The following is a 22,470-nucleotide window of genomic DNA, read 5'->3' on the forward strand; positions in this document are numbered from 1 at the left end:
CAATAAAAACAGAGATACAACATAAAAAACAGTAAAACAGATACAAGAACTATTCAGTAATAATAGGGTCCAATATTATGGATCAAGGAAAGCCTGGACATAAAGGTATGTCTTTACAAGGAGTCTGAAACAACTAACATATGTAGTAATGAGATGTCACTTCTCTTTTGGGAACTGAAATTAACAACAATCTTCTTTTTTGTACTGGGAAATTAAGCATTCATAATACAATGAATATGTTTTTAAACAGCTGCAAAATTCTAGAAATTTCATAGAATGGTAGACTGGGAAGTGGTCTATAAGGCCATTGAGTCCAACCCTCTGTTCAATGCAGCAATCCAACTTAAAGCATACTCAACAGATGGCTCTACAGCTGCTTCTTGAATGCCTCCAGTGTTGGAGAGCCCACTGCCTCCCTAGATCATTGGTTCCATTGTCGTACTGCTCTGATAGTTAGGAAGTTTTTCCTCAGGTTCAGTCGAAATCTGGCTTCGTGTAGCTTGAGCCCATTATTCCATGTCCTGCACTCTGGGATGATCGAGAAGAGATCCTGGTTGCCTTTGTTACCCCTGTCCTTCACAGATGCAGATCTAGAGAAATAACATATTTTATTTGTTTCTGGAGAATGTTGTAACACATTTTCAATATTGCTGCTTGACCTGCAATGTCAAACAGCAAATAAATTGTGGAATTCTATGGTTATATCACCTGTATTATGAAAGAACACTGAGACATTCATATCAATAAGTTTCCAAAAAGAGAGCCATCTAATTGCAGAGATTTCCAGAATCTGTGATCCTGTCAGTGTCTGCCTGCCTTGTGCTCCTTAACTGCTCTGTAGTGTGCACAAGTAAGGTATCATCAGAAAATTGAGTGTGAAAGGTAGCTAGATTACTTTTGGGGAACCTGCCACTTTTCACCTAGGAAGAGACCTCCTTAATTGCATCTCCTCCATATAACTGCACAGGGGTGTATCACAGCATCCCTTGTCAAGTTGCTAACAGGATACCTTCATGACAGCAGCCTCATGCCAAATTCACTTATATATGTCACATTTATTTGCATACCTCAACCAGCACACTTCTCATTAAGGAAAGCAATAAAGTCTTCCATACGTTTGATCTCTGGAAGCACATTATTTCAAGAATGAAGGTGGTTATACAGAACTGCACAACAGCTAATATAAAGGTCAGGAAATATTTGCATCAGTTATTGGATTTGGGGAAGGAGGGATACATTGTAAAGTCTGAGGTAAACAAAGAAACTCTGCTCATTATGCTATGCTCACTCACCTCCAGGCCACATTTTCATATACCTTTCAACCATTCTTTTGCTAACATGGCTATACAAAGGTCTATAGCTGAAAAAGGAAGAATATGACTAGGGCCTGATGTAAGGGTACAGATGAGGCAGCTGATAGAGGCAGATTTTTAAATAAATAAAATGGCTCAGTGGAAAGCAAGGGAAATAAAGGAGAGACCAAGAGAAGCAAGGGTGGAGGCAAAGGCATCTCACAAAGCAGCCATCGCACAGCTACAGCCCATCTTTAGACTGCCGGGCCACACTTTACCTCTATTGGATAGCATTTTGCCAGTTTTGTCCATGACCCATTTTATGAACCGCCTTGATGGCTATTTTTTAAATTTAAAGTATTGAAATCTGCCTTCGCATATGTGTTTTATGAAAAGGTGTAACTGCAAACTATGGGTTTTGTTCATAGGATATCTGATTTAGAAGAACAAGGCAAGATAATTAGACTCAAGACAGTTTATTACATATATGAATGCTACCCGATTGCAACATAGACTTCAGCACCATTGAAACCTTTCTATTCCATTGTTGCTACATTCTTTAAAATTTTCGACAATTGATATACAGTGCTGCTTAATTACAACAGCCTGAATGGGGAATGGTCTCATGAATTTGAGCTGCCTTCACTTGAAAATCAAGCCATTCTATGCCTACTGTGGTGAAATTGCTAGTTGTTTTTGTTTTAAGATATTACCGTGCATATGTGTTTAAACTTGGGCTGGCTGATTTATACATAGTTTGAAATATGGAATACTCAGATTTTACAAATTCAAACAGTCTCATCTGTCTACTTGGTGGCCTGAAGGGACTACCTATCAGTTACTAGCTGTCCACCCTGGTTGATGAAAGTCTTTTTAATAGCTAGAGCATGTCCCATAATGTAATCTGAGCATCTTTTGGAAATGCTATAAGACTTCAATATTCAGTCTAGGATTCCAAGGTTCAGCCTATAGGTTGAGTTAATTGCTATGATGTTTTTAACTTGAGTGCATTGTTTTGGGCTATTTTGAATCATAGTCCTAATTTTATTGTGACCTTCCATGAACTTTTATAATAGGTTACCAGTGAAATGAAATAAATGATAAAGACTTTTGTTTTATAGATATCAATGAATGTGTAATATTTGGCATCTGCTCCCAACTTTGTATCAACGTAAAAGGATCATACAAATGTACTTGTGAAAGAAATTATAAAGAAAGAAACAGCAGCTGCATTGCAAAAGGTAAGATAACAAAGCTAATTGTACTAGTGTGTATATTGGGCGTGATCCATTTCCATAGAACTCCATGGTATTCTTGTGCAAAGGGATCCTGTATGACTCAACAGAGAACTGTTTCTCTCCTCTCTCCCCACCCCATCCCAATACACATGAAAACAGTGCACTTGGGCAGTTCAGTCAGTGAGATGTCTCTACAACCCTCCAATATTTATTTATTTATTATGAGATTTGTTAGCCAGCCACTCTGGGTGACGTACACAATAAAACAGTATATAAAACAGTTAAAAATTTAAAAACACAGTAAAACTAGCCCGTTCCAAAAGCCTACCTAAAAAACCAGGTCTTCAGGGTCCGGCGGAAGCTCATTATAGACGGGGCATGGCGTAGATCATTTGGGAGAGAATTCCATAGGGTGGGGGCCACAATTGAGAAGGCCCTCTCTCGAGTCCTCACCAGTCTAGCTGTTTTGACAGGTGGGATCCAGAGAAGGTCTTCTGAGGCTGATCTTGTTGAGCGGCATCCCTGTTGATGCCGGAGGCGCTCCTTCAGATAAGCTGGGCCACAACCGTATAGGGTTTTAAAGGTTAAGACCAACACCTTGAATTGGGCTTGGTACACAACCGGTAACCAATGCAACTCCTTCAACACAGGAGTGATGTGATCTCTACGGCGGCCGCCTGTAATCAGACGCGCCGCTGCATTTTGTACCAGCTGTAACTTCCGAACCGTTTTCAGTGGTAACCCCACGTAGAGCACATTACAGTAGTCTAGGTGAGTGGTGATCAGGGCATGTACCACCGGTGGGAGCAGATGATTGGGAAGGTAGGGGCGTAGCCTCCATATCAGATGGAGTTGATACAGAGCTGCCCGGCTCACAGCCAAAACTTGAGCCTCCATGGACAGCTGGGAGTCAAGAATGACCCCCAGGCTACGGACCTGGTCTTTCAGGGGCAGTCGTACCCCGTTAAGCACCAGGTCTATATCTCCAAACCTTCCCTGGTCTCCCACAAACAGCACCTCGGTTTTGTCAGGATTCAGCTTCAGCTTATTCCTTCCCATCCAGCCACTCACCGACTCCAGACATTTGGACAGGGTTTCCACAGCCAACCTTGGTGAAGATTTAAATGAGAGATAGAGCTGTGTGTCATCCGCATACTGATGACACTGCAGCCCAAATCTCCTGATGATTGCTCCCAGTGGCTTTATATAGATGTTAAAAAGCATTGGAGAAAGGATAGACCCCTGTGGTACCCCACAAGTGAGGGGCCAGGGATCTGAAACCTCCTCCTCCAGTGCTACTCTTTGGTACCTCCCAGAGAGGAAGGAATGGAACCACTGCAATACAGTGCCCCCAGTACCTAACCTCTGCAGGCGGTCCAAGAGGATACCGTGGTCAACGGTATCGAAAGCCGCTGAGAGATCGAGAAGGACAAGGAAGGTGCATTCGCCTCTATCCCACGCCCTTCTCATATCATCTACCAAGGCGACCAAGGCTGTTTCAGTCCCATGTCCTGGTCTGAAGCCCAATTGAAATGGATCTAGATAATCCGTTTCTTCCAAGTGTGCTTGCAGCTGTTTAGCCACCACCCGCTCAACTGCCTTGCCTAAGAATGGCACATTTGAGACTGGGCTGTTGGACCCAGACCTCCTAATTCTGCATATCTTAAGTTTTATTTATTTATTTATTTATTTGTATCCCACCCTTCCTCCCAGCAGGAGCCCAGGGCGGCAAACAAAGCACTAAAAACACTTTAAAACATCATAAAAACAGATCTTAAAATACATTTAAACAAAATATCGTCAAAAACATTTTAAAAAACTTTTTAAAAGGGTTAAAACATTATTAAAAAATATATTAAGCAATTCTAACACAGATGCAGACTGGGATAGGTCTCAACCTAAAAGGCTTCTTGAAAGAGGACAATTTTCAAAAGATGCCGAAAAGATAACAGAGATAGCGCCTGCCTAATATTCAAAGTGAGGGAATTCCACAGGGTAGGTGCTGCCACATGAAAGGTCCGTTTCCTATACTGTGCAGAACAAACCTCCTGATAAGATGGTATCTACCGGAGGCCCTCACCTGCAGAGAGCAGTGATCAACTAGGTATATAAGGGGTAAGACGGTCTTTCAGATATCCTGGTCCCGAGCTGTATAGGGCTTTGTACACCAAAACTAGAACCTTGAAATTGGCCTGGTAGCAAATGGGCAGCCAGTGCAATTCTTTCAGCAGCGGGGTGACATGTTGGCAATACCCTGCCCCAGTGGGCAGTCTCGCCGCAGCATTTTGCACCAGCTGCAGCTTCCGGACCAACCTCAAGGGCAGCCCCACATAGATCGCATTACAGTAATCCAGCCTGGAGGTTACCAGTGTGTGGACAACAGTGGTCAGGCTATCCTGGTCCAGAAACGGCCGCAGCTGTCTCACCAGCCGAAGCTGGTAAAAGGCACTCCTAGCCACTGAGGTCACCTGGGCCTCTAGCAACAAAGATGGATCCAGGAGCACCCCCAGGCTACGGACCTGCTCTTTCAGAGGGAGTACGACCCCGTCCAAAGCAGACAACTGGCCAATTATCTGAACTCGAGAACCCCCAACCCACAGAGCCTCCGTCTTGCTAGGATTCAGACTCAGTTTATTGGCCTTCATCCAGCCCACCACCCCGAGTCCAGGCAGCAGTCCAGGGCTTGCACGACCTCTCCCGATTCAGATGTTATGGAGAAATAGAGCTGGGTATTGTCAGCATACTGTTGACACCTCTCCCCAAATCTCCTGATGACTGCTCCCAAGGGCTTCATATAGATGTTAAACAGCATGGGGGACAAGATGGTACCCTGTGGCACCCCACAGCACAGCTGCCAGGGGGCCAAAAGACAGTCACCCAATGCTATTCTCCGAGAGTGACCTTGGAGATAGGATCGGAACCTCTGTAAAACAGTGCCTCCAATACCCATCTCACCAAGTCGGCCCAGAAGGATAACATGGTCAATGGTATCAAAAGCCGCTGAGAGATCAAGTAAGAATAACAGGAGCACACTCCCCCTGTCCTTCTCCCGATAAAGGTCATAAATCAGGGCGACCAAGGCCGATTAAGTCCCATAACCAGGCCTGAACCCAGACTGGGATGGGTCAAGATAATCTGTTTCATCCAAGAGTACTTGCAATTGCTGCACCACAACCCTCTCAATCACCTTCCCAATGGGTCCAGGGTGGGCTTTTTCAGGAGTGGTTGGATCACCGCCTATTTCAAGGCAGCTGAAACCACTCCCTTCCACAATGATGCATTGACCACAACCTGGATCTACTCGGTCAGACCCCCTCGGCAAGCTTTAATAAGCCAAGAAGGGCAAGGGTCAAGAGGACACGTTGCTGGCCGCATCATCGCAAGCACCTTGTCCACATCATCAGGCCGCATAAACTGAAACCGTTCCCAAGAATTTGCAGCAGACGTTGCACTGGACACTTCATTGGGGACTACAGTAGATGTGGATGGGGCATCAAGACTGCTACGGAGGTGAGCAACTTTACCCTCAAAGTGCCTTGCAAGCAATTCACAGTGGGCCTCCAAAGGGTCTAAGACTCCATTTCCTGGAGTTCATGTCAACAGACCCCTGACAATACGGAAAAGCTCCACTGGACGGCTACTTGAAGATGCGATGGAGGCAGAAAAGTGGGCCTTCTTCACCACCCTCTCTGCCACACATTAGGCACTGTTATGATGTTTTATTTGTGCCCGATCACCTCTCAGCACGTCTTTCACCAGCCGCCATCCAGCCTGTTTCATTGCCCTTAGCTCACTGGTGTACCAAGGTGCAAGCTGGGCTCCACAGTACCGGAGAGGGCGCTCAGGGGCAATCGTGTTGAGAGCCAGATGCACCTCGCTGTTCCACAGCATGACAAGGGCTTCAACAGGGTCACCTGCTCTATCTACTGGGAACTCCCCCAGGGCATTCAGGAATCCAGTGGATTCCATTAGGCTCCAGGGGCGGACCATCTTAAACTGTCCACCACCCCTGCAGGGAAGGATCTGAGCCATAAGTCTAAACTTCACCAGGAAGTGATCTGACCATGACAATGGTGTGACATCCACCCCCGCTATCTCCAGACCACCCCTTCCTCCCTCTGGAGCAAAAACCAAGTCGAAGGTGTGCTCTGCTCTATGTGTTGGGCTAATAACAACTTGAGACAGTCCCATGGTCATCATGGAGGCCATGAAGTCCCGAGCCGGAACTCTACAGGCAGCCTCAGTGTGGACACTGAAATCACCCAGCACTATCGTTCTGGGCTCCTCCAACACCACTAGACTAGTTTAACAGAGAACACATTAAAAAAACAAGAAAAAGAAGGGGGGTAGCACTCTTGCCCTCAGCAGACCCACCACCCAAGGGCAGCTGGGCTTTTATGCTTCCTGGCCCAGCCAGCAGCTGTTGCAAGAGGCTGTGAGATTAACTGCAGCCTCTCTCTGGAGCCAGGGTCAGGCAGGGGGTCCCAGTCCTTGCAGCATTTACCAGGGATTTCATCTGTCTGGACTGACAGCAGCCCAAAGGAGCTAGTAGCCAGCACCCAGATGCCAGATACTCACTCCCAGGGCAGGTCTTCTTCAGTCCCCTAGTGCTGCAGTTGTTCCCAAGGACCCCAAGGGCAGCTGGGTTTTTATGCCTCCTGGCCCAGCCAGCAGCTGTTGCAAGAGGCTGCGGGGTTAACTGCAGCCTCTCTCTGGAGTTACTCAAGACCTGGATCGGTACTGAAGGAAAAGCTTATGGGAGGTGTATATAGACATCTTATTCTGCAGACTGCCCAAGTGCATTGCTTCTGTGTATGTCACATACATGCCGGGGGGGGGGGAGAATTAGGACATCATTGAGCCCTATGGGATCCCTCTGTGTGTGGGCTGAAAAGAATAACATCCTAAGTGAACGGATTGCAGCTTTGTGCTGGTGTATCTTATGCAAGAGAGACATATACGAAAAAATCTTGTTTCTCAGGATCATATTTCAGAATGAAATGACTTTATCTGTTGCCATTGAATTGCAGAATGACCACAGCAAAATAATGTAATATGCAGTTAAAAAGAAAGAAAGGGAGGAAGAAAGACTTACTTTGGAACAGGCTTGTTGTGTTCGTTAAAAAAAACCTGGAGTAAATATTGGAAACAACTGTAATTTCTTTCTCATTCTTTTTTTTTTAGAAAATAATTGTATATGCACCACAAATTATTTAAGTTAATGAAAAGTACAGTCATGTATTGATACCTCAAAGAATAAGTAAAAAAAATATGACAAAAAAACAAAGTAGCTTAGATTCAAAGAAGGTTTGCATCCTTACTTCTTGGAAGTGGAACTCCAGTCTCAAGATGCTCCACCTGGCGAAAAGGGAGAGGCAATTTTTACTGCTTCCGCTTTCCCCATGTAGTCCAAAGTGTCCTGACAATCTTGGTCTGGAGGGTTGGGGGACTCTCTAGAGCAGCATAAGAGGTGGCATTGGAGGATGCAAGAGGAAGTGGGATTCACAAACATTTCCTCCCTTCACCCTTCTCCAACGAGAAGCCTCCATTGTGTAGGAATCCCTTCTGCGAATTAGGGATGGAAAAATCTATCATTCTCCTGTGCATGTAAGATGATTTCAGGTGGGACTTGAACCACTTTATGGTTGAAGGCAGAATAACATGCTGGTTGATTTTGCAAGCTCTTCTAGCTCCCACTTATGTAGAGAGGTCAGTTTTTTATTCTGCCTTCAACCAATGTAGTTGCTTCAGTGCTCTCTGCTCCTTGCTAGGACTTCAGGCCTGTATTTCTGTGTGTTTTCTGACTGTTTTATGCCTGTTGCTGTGAGTTCCTGCCCTTGTCTTTCCTCCATTTCTCAGTTTTTTTTTTTTTAAAAGCAAGCTTTTTTTAAAAACTGGATTGCCCTTTGCTTCTCCCCTCAGCTTGGCATTTGCTACATCTACTCAGTGTGTCTCGACCACAGATTGCCTTCATGCCTCGCCTTCGCCCATTTAACTCTGTGTCACCTGTTTTCTCACCTCTGCTTTGCCCTTCAGACTTAACTTAGTATCAACTTTTTTTGTCAGTTTTAATTCTCCTTCTGATCTCCACGACTCCTCCACTTCCATGATCTCTTCTACATTTCTCAAGGTAAAAACAAAAAAAACCCTTTACTCCCAGAAGCAAGGAGAGTTCTTTTAGAGCCCCATTCAGTGCAGTGTTTCATTGTAAGGCCATGGGGAAAACCAAGGAAAAAACTGTTGTTCTCTCCATAAAACAGAAGCCTGTGAGCAGATACTACCATCCCCTGCCTCTGAGGCTCTCAGTTGGCCTTTTTTGGATCTAAGCTCTCTACAGTTAGAGACTGCAGCCAACCCCCCCCCCAGATCAGAGGATGATTTGGCATTAAATGAAAGCAGGCAGAGAGACTATGGGCAGCACTAGAGCCCTGAAGCCCCCACTTTGGCACCCTTTACTAACCAGGGTCTGCATTCAAGAACACAGTCAAACACTGGGGCTATGTTGTACACCTTATCTGAGGATGGGAATCTCAGTCACGTACCAAACAGCCTGCATACAGCTCAGACAGGTTGCCTGATGGGGAAGACAGACACCTTTTGCCTGATCTTAGATCAATTTTCTCTGCCCAGTCATCGACAGAGGAATTTCGGAGGTTATAGGAGCCCATCGGATTTCAGCCATCATGCTCTTTTAATGCTCCCCATCTCCTACTTACATGGACCTCCTCCTATGGAGCATATTTTGTCCCTCAGAATCAGTTTTACCCAGAGCTTCCCCCCCCCGGGTGCAGCTATAATTATTGGATCATATGCTCCAGAAGTTGAGAGATACTGTTCTGGCTGCCCTCTTTAAGGACCTCACTGAGAGGTCTCAAGCTGTACCTCTCACCCCTCTGCCTGTGCAACCTCCAGCCATGATTCAGACTACACTAGCCTCTCAGCAGACAGCAACTTCCACCTCAGTTCCATCCCATTCTGCCAGCCAGCAACCTCTGCTCCTCAGCAGTTGGCTTCTGCTAATTCTGTTTCATGTCTCCCCAAGCAAAGGGTCTGAGAGTCCCACCCCGAGCCAAGGAATCTACAGTTGGCATGGAGGACCCAGAGTCTGTCTTAATTGTTTTGGATGAGGAAGAGTGGAACTTCAGAGTTGGAGGAGAAGGCATCTACTCACCTCTTTCAAGATGTCAATATTCTTACCCTGTTGTATAAAACCATGGAGTCATTAGACCTGGCTTCTAAGGAGGAGCCCCCAGGCCCCTCTACTTCCAGGGGGCTGTTCTCTGTCTGAATCCTCAGCCCAGATCCTGACTTGTGAAGCTTTCTTGTCCTCTGCCTGAGCTTATTCAGTCAAAATTCACTAGCCCCTTGCAGTTCAGGAAGGCTGTGTTCATAGCAAATAAATATTATGTCCTGGATAAAAGCTTAATGGACCAATTGAAAATTCATCTCATAGACATGCCTATTGCTGGACTGGTGAATCCTTCACTGAACCCTAAGGACTCGGATGCACACCTTTCGGATCGCAAAATGGACCTGGGACTGGATCAAGCTCATGACATGAGTGCACTATCTCTGTGGGCTGCACCATTCTCTTCGGTGTTCGCTGGGACTGTTCTACTGTATCTGGAGGATTTATTGGATGATCCGCGGCAAGACCTAACTAGTTTTCGTCAATCCATACTTAAGATCTCCAGGGCAGTCACCTTCATGGTGGACACAGGTATGGATGCACCACAGTTTTCTGCCCGGGCTCTTGCAGTAGGAGTCTTCATCAGAAGGTCTCTTTGGTTAAAATCATGGGATGCTGATGCCATGGCCCACAACAGTTTGGCCTCCGAGCCTTATGTAGGTGGCAAGCTATTCGGGGACCCAGCATTGGAAAAGGTCCTAGTTGAGTCTAAGGACAAAAAGAAGGTACTCCCTTCTAAGAGGAAAGGGGAGAGGCAATCCTTTCAGAAACCTATTCACCCCTATTCATTGGGCCAGCCTTTCAAGGCTCCAGGGCCACAGGTAGGGGGAGAGATTTTTGGTCCTTCCACCCCTTCTGAAGTAGTAGACCTAACACCGGAGGCCAGCAGCAGTTTAACACCAGCATCCAGTCACGAGGCCAAACATCACTTCTGATGCTGTGTTACCTCCGGTTGGGGGGCCACTTGCAGGTCTTCGCAGACATGTGGCAGGAGATCTCATTAGACCACTGGGTGTTACAGACCCTGTCTCTCAGCATTTGTATGGAATTCGCATCAAACCCTCTTCACAAGTTCCTGCCATCCCTTCTATCCTCCAACTCAATCAAAAGGACCAGAGTACAGGAAGCAATTCACCATCTACTTTAAATCTTGGCTATAGAACCTGAACTATAGAACCATTTCCTATTGGGGAGAGGTTCACAGGGGTGTATTCCATTTTCTTTACAGTCAAAGGCGATGCTAGACTTGAAGCACATGAACCAGTTAATCCAATTTAGTTGGTTCAGGTTGGAGACACTGCAGACCATTTATTTATTTATTTATTTATTAAACTTATATACCGCCCGACTAGCAATAGCTCTCTGGGCGGTGAACATCAAAAAAATACAATAAAATTACACAATCTAATAGAACAAAGTATATAAAAACTGTACACTCTAAAATCAGATACAACAGTTTAAAATTAAGTCGACTTAAATTAAAATGCCTCAGAGAAGAGGAAGGTTTTAACTTGGCGCCGAAAAGATGATAATGTTGGCGCCAAGTGTACCTCCTCGGGGAGACTATTCCATAGTTCGGGGGCCACCACTGAGAAGGCCCTAGATCTTGTCACGACTCTCCGGGCCTCCCTATGGGTCGGGACCCGGAGGAGGGCCTTCGTAGTAGACCGTAGCGTACGGGCCAGTGCATATCGGGAGAGGCGTTCTGACAGGTATCGTGGTCCCATGCCGTATAAGGCTTTATAGGTTAGTACCAACACTTTGAATCTGGCCTGGAAGCATATTGGAAGCCAGTGCAGGCGAGCCAGAACAAGTGTTATATGCTCCAACCGCTTGGTTCTTGTTAGCAGTCTGGCCGCCGCATTTTGCACTAGCTGTAGCTTCCGAACCGTCTTCAAAGGTAGCCCTACGTAAAGTGCGTTGCAGTAGTCCAGACGTGAGGTTACCAGAGCATGTACCACTGATGTGAGGTCCTCCTTACTCAGATAGGGACGTAGCTGGGCTACCAACCGAAGTTGGTAGAACGCATTCCGGGCCACCAAGGCTACATGAGCCTCAAGTGAGAGGGAGGAGTCTAAAATGACTCCCAGACTACGAACCTACTCCTTTAGGGGGAGTGTAACCCCATCCAGGACAGGGTATATATCCACCATCCGATCAGAGAAACCATCCACCAACAGCATCTTAGTCTTATCAGGATTGAGTCTCAGTTTGTTAGTTCTTATCCAGCCCATTGTCGCGGCCAGGCAACGGTTCAGCACATCGACGGCCTCACCTGAAGGAGAAGAAAAGGAGAAGTAGAGCTGCATGTCATCAGCGTACTGATGACAACGCACTCCAAAGCTCCTGATGACCGCGCCCAACGGCTTCATATAGATGTTAAAAAGCATGGGAGACAAAACCGAACCCTGCGGGACCCCACATTGGAGAGCCCACGGTGTCGAGCAGTGTTCCCCAAGCACTATCTTCTGGAGACGGCCCACTAAGTAGGACCGGAACCACTGCCAAGCAGTGCCTCCAACTCCCAACTCCACAAGCCTCTCCAGAAGGATACCATGGTCGATGGTATCGAAAGCCGCTGAGAGGTCAAGGAGAATCAACAGAGTTACACTCCCTCTGTCTCTCTCCCGACATAGGTCATCAAACAGGGTGACCAAGGCCGTCTCAGTGCCAAAACCGGGCCTGAAACCCGATTGAAATTGATCTAGATAATCGGTCTCATCCAATAGCGCCTGGAGCTGGTCAGCAACCACTCGTTCCAAGATCTTGCCCAGGAATGGAACATTCGCCACTGGTCTATAGCTGTTGAAATCCTCAGGGTCCAAGGAAGGTTTTTTCAGAAGTGGTCTCACCGCCGCCTCTTTCAGACAGCCAGGGACCACTCCCTCTCACAAAGAGGCATTAATCACTTCCTTGGCCCAACCAGCTGTTCCCTCCCTGCTAGTTTTTATTAGCCAAGAGGGGCAAGGATCCAGTACCGAAGTGATTGCACGTACCTGTCCAAGCACCTTGTCCACGTCCTCGAAGCCTTGTGGAAAGGGGACTTCTTATCTTCAATAGACCTCAAGGAAGCCTACCTGCATGTTCCTAATTTGTGTCCGCACAAGTGACCCCAGAGGTTCGCAATAGACGGTCACCCTTTTCAGTACAAAGAAATGCCCTTTAGCCTGTCTTCAGACTTCAGCTTCCAGGGTGTTCACAAAAATTGTGGTCACCCTGGTGGCTCACCTCAGACTCCAAGGGTTTCATATTTATTCCTATCTTGACAGCCTATTGATTTGGTCTCCATCTCTCACAAAAGCTTGGGAAGACATCCACATTGCGTTAGCTTGCCTCAAGGACCATGGATTCCTAATCAACCAGGACCAAAGTTAACTTTTCCCCTCTCTTTGTCTTCAGCATCTAGGAACACTTTTGGGCATGGACCAGGGGCTTATCTCCTTGTCCCCGGAGCATTCTCTTCTATGTACTTCAGTGGATCTTACAACAGTGGCAACAGTCTTAGGCCTCAGGGTTTCAACTATCTGAATAACACTATGGGCATGACACCACATCCACTCCTTGCAGTGGGCATTGCTGCCTTTTCAACACCACAGTGTTGCAAGTTGTCATGTACAGGTGTCCATCCCCCACACAACCCACTATTCTCTAATGTGGTGGTTACAGGAAGACAACCTGCAGAAAGGGGTGCCTCTGCAAGAGCCCCCCGAACACTTCTGACTATGGATGCCAGTCTATCACGTTGGGGGGGGCATATGAGAAGGGAGCATGGCCTAAGGGGTGTGGTCATCAGAGGAGACTCTTTTCCCCATCAATCTCCTGGAACTTGGACTGATTTGCCAAGCACTTCAGTTCTTTGCCTGCTTCAAATGCCTTCAAGAAGTCCTGGTGAAGACATGACCGCCAAGGCCATGTGAACTGGCAAGGATGCACACAGTCAGTGTGTCTACAGCTGAAGGCTTCCGAGCTTCTGAACTGGGCCAAAGCACATCTCGTTTCCTTTATGGCGGAACACCTGAAAGGGGGAGCACAGTGTTCAGGCGGACTGGCTCGATCATGCACAAATTCAGCAAGGGGAATGGAAACTTTACCCAGAGGTGTTCCAGACCATCATATGCTGTTTCGGCAGGCCCCATGTGGATTTGTTCACCTCACATCAGAACACTCAGGTCCAAGAGATTTTTCTCTAGGTATGTGGATCCTTCTGTAGAAGCAGTGGACACTCTCACCTCCTCTTGGCCCAGGCGACTCCTGTATGCCTTCCCACCAAGCCACCTGCTATCCAGGGTGCTCTGGAATATCAGGAAGTGGTAGCTCCACTTTGGCCCCAGAAGCCCTGGTTTTTGGAAATCCTCAATCTGCAAGTGGATCACCCATGGAGATTGCCCTACAGAAAGGACCTTCTGTCCCAGGGTCATCTTCACCCAGGTCCAGCATGACTAGAACTTCATGTGTGGTTCTTTAGAGGAAGAGACTGCTAAAGGCAGGTCTCTTGTCCATAGTTATTGATACCATGGTGGTTTCTCATCTTCTGCTGGAATGTGCAGGACCACCATGAGGGCAACACCAAATATATTTATCAAATATTTTAAGATCAATACTTACACTGTAAAGTGAGACTGAGGCTGCCTTTGGGAGACTGGTGATGCAGCATGTCCTGCCAGTTCAGTAAATATCCTATTCCTCTACAAATTTGATTACCCTCCCTACATGGGTCAGCTTTGGTATGTCCCACCTGAGATCATCTTACATGGATGGGAGAAGGAACGTTTGGTCTTTCTGTGAAACAGTCTTCTATGTGCATGTAAAGATGATTTCAGGGCCTCTCCCTAGATTGTGTTGATCTACTTTTCTCATTGTTACATGTTGTTTCTGAGCAGTGTTTGTTGTTTGTTCTTTTCATTGTTTCTATATTCTTGTCTTTGGCGTGCCATAAAGGACCTGACCTTTCTACGTTACAGGAAACTAGAAGAACTTGCAAAAATCAAACCGCAAAATCCCACCTGAGATTATCTTTACATGCATGCATGTAGAAGCTCGCTCCACAGTAAGACCAAAGGTCCCATTTTGGGTCTCTCAGTTTCTCATTTTTCCAATCTTAAATCCAGTTCTCCACAATTCTGTAATAATTTGCACAATTTTAAAAATCCTCATGAAGTTTTAGCATGTGTTTTTAAATTGTTTTTTTTTTTAAATTACATTTGTACATTTGTTTTTAATGTTTTTAATTGTAAATTAAAGAGAACCGGCTATGGGGCAGTATACAAATGTAATTAATAATAATAATAATAATAATAATAACAACAACAATAATAATAATAATAATTCTCCAGCATTTCAGTGTGAATTTCTCCTAATAAACACATTTTTGTAGGCAGTTTTGACTTACACATTTTTGCAAGCAATTTCTCATCATATAATGCATTTTTGTATGTTATCTTCACTTATACATTCATTTTTGTACATACTTTCCCCTAACACATGCATTTTTGTAAACGTTGCTTGGCTGAAGGCATTGGCTGGATCAAACGACCTTCCATGAACCCAAGAGTGTGGATCGCAACAGGAATATATAAATAAATACGAAAATTTGACACACATGAAGCATGTTACTTCTTAGTAGTTGAAATGTAGTTCTCTACATTGCTATTCACACTGATATCCTGGGTTTTGTACATCCAGTCAGAAGAGACTCCCCGTAGCAGAAGGAGAAAGGGAATATTTACTGCTTCCACTTTCCCCCATAGTCCAATGTGTCCTGACAGTCTTGCTCTGGAGGGTTGGGGGACTCTCTAGAGCAGCATGAGAGATGGCACTATAGGACACAAGAGGAAGTAGGATCCACAAACATTTCCTCCCTTTGCCCTTCTGCAACAAGAAGCCTCCACTGGAAAGGGATCCCTTCTGTGATTTAGGGCTGGAAAAATCTGTCAATTTCTGTTCTCTCAGTTTCTTATGATCCCAAACTTAAATTCAGTTTCCCACATTTTTGCAGCAATTTGTGGAGTTTTTGTTTTTCGTTTTTTAAAAAAAAGTCCTCATGAAAATTCTCCAGCATTTTAGTGTGAATTTCTCCTAATAAACACATTTTTGTTAGCAGTTTTGACTAATGTACAAAGTTTTGCAAGCAGTTTCTCACCATATAATGCATTTTTGTACATTCACTCATATATTCATTTTTATGCACACTTTCCTCTAACATATGCATTTTTGTAAACATTGTTTCGTTAGTGACCTGCATTGCAAAATTCAAATATGTGATTTTTGAAGGATGACTGTGTTTCGGTTCTCAGTTGATTTGGAAAGTGTGAATTTCATAGATGAGGCTTTAAATGCAAAGAATTTCTTACCTATCCCTACTATGAATGGAAAGTTCTATGCACAGAAGGGCAACTCAAGTTCCAAGCCCTTGTCCTTGAACATATTAAAAGCAAATAAATGTATAGATTTATAGTGCAAGCCGCCTATCTTTGTCATGAATATATAGCTTTACAATTCCCACCACTATCATCACAGTAATAGTGTGACTAGAGCAGAAAGAGGGGGGAAAGCACTGAGGAAATTGAAACAGAAAGGAGACACGTTCTGGTGCTTCTGGTCATCAACTGTCTATTAAATGTTTCAGAGAAGTCTCCGTCAGGAGCTATGTAAACCATTCAATTTCTTAACTCTGACAAAATCTGGATCTTAAAGATCCAAACATTAAAAAATTCATCTTGAAGCATCCCCACAGATAACTCTAGTCTCAGGGTGATACTCCTATTCAGAATACAAGGCTGATGCACCTGTAGAAGGGCTGTTTTACAGCTTATGCTAAAGCACTGCACAAGGAAAGTGAAACTACATCCAAAGAGGATGCACAATACATTGCACAATACATTGTACAAGCAGAGAAATACTATAGAATCTGTATGTTATAGCACTGATTAATTCATGCTTACAGAATTATTTCCTCTAGTTATTTTTCTTCCACTCATGGTTCATTAGATGCAATTCATACAAATGCTGAACAATTATTGCAGAGTCATGGATTGGTTTACATTATTGAAATGTCATTATAATTGTCATGCTATATCACAGATTCTTCAAAACCCTTTGCTAAAGGCTAGTATAATATCTATACATGCTATTAATAGAGATGGAGTTGGTGCACATGTGCTCATAGAAGAGCTTTTAACCCAGTGGATGCTTCTGCTAACAGAAGAGGAAGGGCGGTATTTTTTCATTGACTTCCTTCTGTCCTTAAGACCCCTCCTCCACCTTCCATCCTGTTTTAGGGGCTGTAGGAGAGAGGTGAAATCAACAAAAATTACCCCCCCTTTCTTCAGTTGCTCAACACATCTGCTGGATCAAACAACCTTCCATGAATCCAAGGGCACCAACTGGATTCCACTTGTGAAGTTACATTCTTTTGTAAACTAACTATAAGATACATTTATAATAAGATAGGAAAGCTGCATAAATGATTACAAATGTAAAAAGAGATCATGCATTTATCAATTTAGCTTTTTGATTTTATTGCCAGACTTACACATTTGTGAGTTTAGTACTGAGGATAGTCCAAAGCTTCGTGTGCATTTATGCTTTATATACGTACATATTTATCACCATTACTTAACCGTTAGTTAACATTAAATTGAGTTTATCTGTAGAAAGGCCTTGAGCTTATAGGGTTTCACTCCACACTGCACTTAATTCTGGAATTAGCTTGACACAATCCCATTGACTTTGGCATGATTTAAAAATACCCAAAGTAACTGGGGTGTGGATTGCAACTGGAGTAGCCAAATAAATATGAAAATTTAACATACATGAAGCACATTATTTCTTAGTAGTTGAAATTTACTTTATTTTTGTATTTCATTACAATAATCTCCAGGCTCTGAAGATCAAGTTCTCTACATTGCTAATGACACTGATATCCTGGGTTTTGTATATCCATTCAACTACAGTGATGGTCATCAACAGATTACACATATTGAACATAATTCAAGAATAACTGGAATGGATCTATATTATCAAGGGGAAATTATAATTTGGAGTACTCAGTTTAATCCAGGAGGCATTTTCTATAAAAAGGTCCATGAGGGAGAAAGGAGACAAAGCAGTAATGGTGTGATAGTAAGTAAACTAAGCTGATATATTATTGCTCATTTTTTAGTTTGCAACTGTGTTTTTCCCCTTAGTTTTATGTATTACATGTGATCATTATAAAGTTTCAAATAACCAAAACTGATTTCAAATTCTTTGTCCATGTTGATTACCTGATATTCAGAACAGTATGAGTTAGTGATAATATAAAGGAGGGTGTTTTTTCCTGGGACTAGTTTTTCATAAAGAATTGCCTCCCCTGACATAAATCTGCTGAATGCTAATCCTCCACTGAGTTGCTCCACAATCTGAATTTAGGTGAGAACCTTTTCAGTTGTGGTGCCTTCCTTGTGGAATGCAATCTGAGGAGACTTCCCTAATTTTGTACATATCTTGCCAGGCCTTCCAGGATGTCTCTAAACTGATTTTAACACTCAGCTATGCAGCTTTGATCAGCGTTGTTGTTAATTTTTATGTATCATTGTTTTTACTTTGCTTTTGTTTGATTAATCTGTTAGCTGCCCTGGAAGTTTTATAAACTGAAGGGTGGGATATAAATAACTCAAATAAAGAGATAAATAAATCTACAAACATCAAGAATAAAAAAAGGACAACACCACCCACAAATTACTTCAGTTTACAGACTTTAGTCACCCAGATTAGTCCCTTAAACTAATTACAGTCTGTTAATAATAAGAATATGCTTCAATAAAATTGAAATACTTTGTTTTGTTTTTTACTTTAAACTCGGTCTGCGTTTTCTCATATTCATCCATAACTATTGAAAAGACTGGTGTAGGAAAATGTAACAGTTTTGAGTTATATGGGGGCAGTGGAGTGAAGGGGGGGAAAATAAGTCAAGATTGGTGGGGAAAAAATCCACATCTAAATCACCAAGGTAATAGGTGGCTAGGTGTTAGGTTAATAGGACCAGGCCTGGGCCACCAAAAGGCATGTAATACACATTTTTTGCTGCTTTGTTTATATTTATTTATAGTTCAATGTCATTTATATTTCTCTAGGATATATTTATATTTGGTAATTTGACAAAGACTTGCACTATGCAAGGGTCTTCAAATATGCTATTAATGTTCTGAACTTGTTGTCCAGCTAGTATTTCTTATGGAATAACCTCAAATGTTCAGAGTAAGTTTTGGTTCATGCATTTTGGAAACTGTTGGGCCAAACAATCATACCATTTGGGCTAAAATCATTTAAAGGCCATTTCCTACTTTTTAAAAAAAATATAGCCACCATGTATTTGGTCTTAAGTCAATGTATTATAAGATTTCTCACCACCCTGTTTTACTAATAATTATAATTATAGAATAGATAAGACTCATCACATGCTTACTGATGGCAGTGATTTCAATATTCTGGTTGTCCAGTGATTACTGCAGCACAGGACTATTATAAGTCCCCCCCCCAAAAAAAATCAGAAGCAAAGAGGATTTCCAGGACACTGTAACAGAGTTTGGTTTTATATGAGGGTATAGGCAATACCTGCTAAGAAATACACATGCTGCACATGAAAGAACAGATAGGTAATACCCTACAGCTAGTCTGAAAAGTTCCTCAAAAAGCAAGAAGGATTCATTGGGAGACCCCAAAGGCTCCTTCTTCTGGGCTACTGCAAAACTCAAACTTATCTCTTCCTTGTTGGTTATACTGTACCCCCACACTAAACAAACAAACAAACCCTGCTTCTTTCTCTAGCTCCCACCTGAAGATTATTTGGTTGCTTCTTTCCAGTTCACCAAAGCTAATTTTTGAAACAAAGTTGAACATTAGCAAGCAATCAAGTACAAAAGTCAGCCATTTGAGAGCCGTTACTAATAGAATTCATGCTTAGTGAAATTGAATTCTGTGAAACCAAGACACCAGTCCTAAACACACTTTCTTGTGAGTAAGTCCCATTGAAGTCAGGATTTATGTATGCATAAACATTCATAGGATCAGGCTGCAAGACTGGGATCTTATATCTTGTACATTTCTGAAACGATTGGTTATTTCTGGATTTATCTCATGAACTGCTTTTTTAATCCCTTACTATTTATATTATAGCGTTTACATTACAGCAAATACAGGCCCAAGTGGTTTTTCCAGGTTATTGCCTTTACCATAATTATACCTTTTCAAAATGTGTAGCATAACAGCTTTCTATATTCCAGAAGAAAAATAGAGTCTGATTGTTGATCTACACTGTGAAGTCACAGTGGAAAAACCATAGTGTTGTAAGTCAACACAAGGAACTTTTGCCACCACACAAGGAAGACTCGTGACACAAGATTGGAATAATGTTATATTTATTAAATATAACATACTAAATCCAAAGCAAGACAGCCAATCATTCAAATATAATTACTTCGGGCAGGTGAGGCTAATCCTAACTATGTGGGACTACACTCCCACCTTCAAAAGGCATTAATTCTCATTATTGCATAACTCCAGAGTGAAGGACGTGTGTAAAATCCTCACTCCTTGCTCTTGGAGCCATGCGCATGGTTCCAACCTCCACACCATGGCCCCGCCGTACAGGCGTTCACCATGATGCGCAAGCCGGTCCCATAAGGACACCACCCAGATCCCCACCAGAGATGAACCCTGATGGTTCCCCGGGAAGTGCTCCTTTTATGATGCCTTAACCGCCTAAATATATAATCCCCCTATATACCTCACCTGCCCGAATTCTATGCCAGCCAAAGCAGACGCAACCCAACCCATCCTAAAGCCAATTGAATTAACCCAAGCAGCATGGAGTAGGCAAAACCAAAGGGAGTCTGAAATCAGAATCCCCCCCAAAAAATTCCTACTCGGCCCCATTTTGGCGACCAGCAAAGCCCATACTGACAAGAGAGGGAGGGTGGGTGCCGCGAGGCAAAAAAGGCAAGAGCGGGAAGAAGAAGCAGCCTTTTATATGCTGCTCCAACACCCTTCCTGATTGGGTGAACGATCTCACGTGGCTCGAAAATGTTTATATCGCGAGAATTCACAAGTCCTCCCTTTAATAATGGCGGCGGCAAATCCGTCCCTAAAAGGAACGACATTCCTGGAGGTCCAGAGTAGGACAGATTTCATGTGATTCATATCAGGGTATCCTAAAGTGGCTAGCTCTTCCCACTGCCAGTACAAACTAGCATAAACAAAAATATGTAAAAAGAGAGAGTGAAGTATGGGTTATGAGATGGTAAATCAGAATATTTCAGCTCTCTTCTCTTTTAGCTCTTCCACAACATCTGTGTCCCTGCTTCTTTGCTTAGCATACAGTCAAACGCCCAATCAAGTTAGCTTTGTTTTTTGCATATCTAGTTTTGTTTCCTCTTGTCCATCCCAAAGAATTCAGCTGAAATACACTTGGTGGGAATAAAAGTACCTACAATTGCCATATGTCACGGTCACCAGAATATATCAGAATTATTTGTGTTATGCAAATAATTGAAAGCCTTTATGTGTAACATAAGAACTCAGATTCTCTACTGCAGAAGCTTAGAAAGTCCAATTCTTTATAAAAAGGTGTTCCACAAATAATAATTTCAAAGCACCATTGTTATGAGAATATTGTTTTTCTTTAAACTTCATTTAAATAGTGAGGACAGTTTTTGCATTTTTGAAGATTGTGTGGATATAAAATGATCTATATTCTACCATGCAGTCCTTGCCATATCACTTGGAGATTGAACTGACCTTTTAGTTTATGAAAACCAGTATCTGTATATGTCTTCTATGTATATTATGTCACAATGACTGCAACAATATTATTCTGAATTTTTAATGCTCATTTTTGAAACAATATAATACTTGCAAGTGGATGCATTTCTGAAAAATGGAGAGGCACATTCTAGGGTCAAGGGTCAGGAAAGACTACAAACAAACTTACTGAGCACTGGGTCTGATAATCAGACAGAGCAGATCTCCATCAAGCTGTGAATACAGCCATCAGGAGCTTGATTAATAAAATATCCCATTTTTTCTGCTTGGATGAATTGCAAAAAGTTTGTTAAATATTTTGGCAGGTCAAAATATAACACTGGTGGGCTGTAGTCAATTTGTTGGACCACAAAACCTGATGTAGAACAATCTGTAATTTCAATGAATAATCTACCAATACCAATTATGCACCCTACAATGAAAAACTGGGCTCCTGAATTGCCTCTCTGGTAGCAGCTAAGTTCTGTGAGCAAAGCTAATGTGTTAGTCTCACTCCTGGGACTGTTAGCTACTCTCATTAACTGAACATGCTGTTCTCTTCATGTGTGGTCAGTGGGACCAATCCTCCTTAGGGGATTGTGGGCACAGTCAGCTGGCTGGTGGCTGCTCCATATCATGTTCCCTTTCACAGTGGATTTTTTCACCACCTGAAAATTGCTAAACTTTCCCCCTTCCCTTTCTTGCTGCTTGCTGCCTGTCTTGTTTTCATTGTCAGCTGGGCTCCACCCCACCTTCTTCATTGCTGCTACATGGCTCCTCAGTAGCTGCTAGTTAATTTGCAATTATGAACAAAATCTATAATGGAGAGCACAAAACACTGGCAGCTAAATAGCTACATGAGAAGGAAACACTGTTGTGCTGTTGGATGGAAAGCATGGGGATTGTGGCAGACCACAAAACAGACTGGTAGAGATCTAGATCCAGCAACCATTCTGTCTATTATTCATATTTT

At 43.3% G+C, this 22,470-nt stretch overlaps 1 protein-coding gene across 1 annotated transcript in view; it reads left to right on the forward strand.

Annotated features, from left to right (window-relative positions):
• Positions 1-22,470, forward strand: part of LRP1B (LDL receptor related protein 1B) — a 524,827-nt gene that overhangs the window by 437,550 nt on the left and 64,807 nt on the right. The window contains 2 exon segments of the mRNA XM_061608878.1: positions 2,414-2,533; positions 17,599-17,840. Of these exon segments, the coding sequence (XP_061464862.1) occupies positions 2,414-2,533; positions 17,599-17,840 (362 nt within the window).

The sequence above is a fragment of the Rhineura floridana genome, chromosome 2, assembly GCF_030035675.1.
Source record: "Rhineura floridana isolate rRhiFlo1 chromosome 2, rRhiFlo1.hap2, whole genome shotgun sequence".
Lineage (NCBI taxonomy): Eukaryota > Metazoa > Chordata > Lepidosauria > Squamata > Rhineuridae > Rhineura > Rhineura floridana.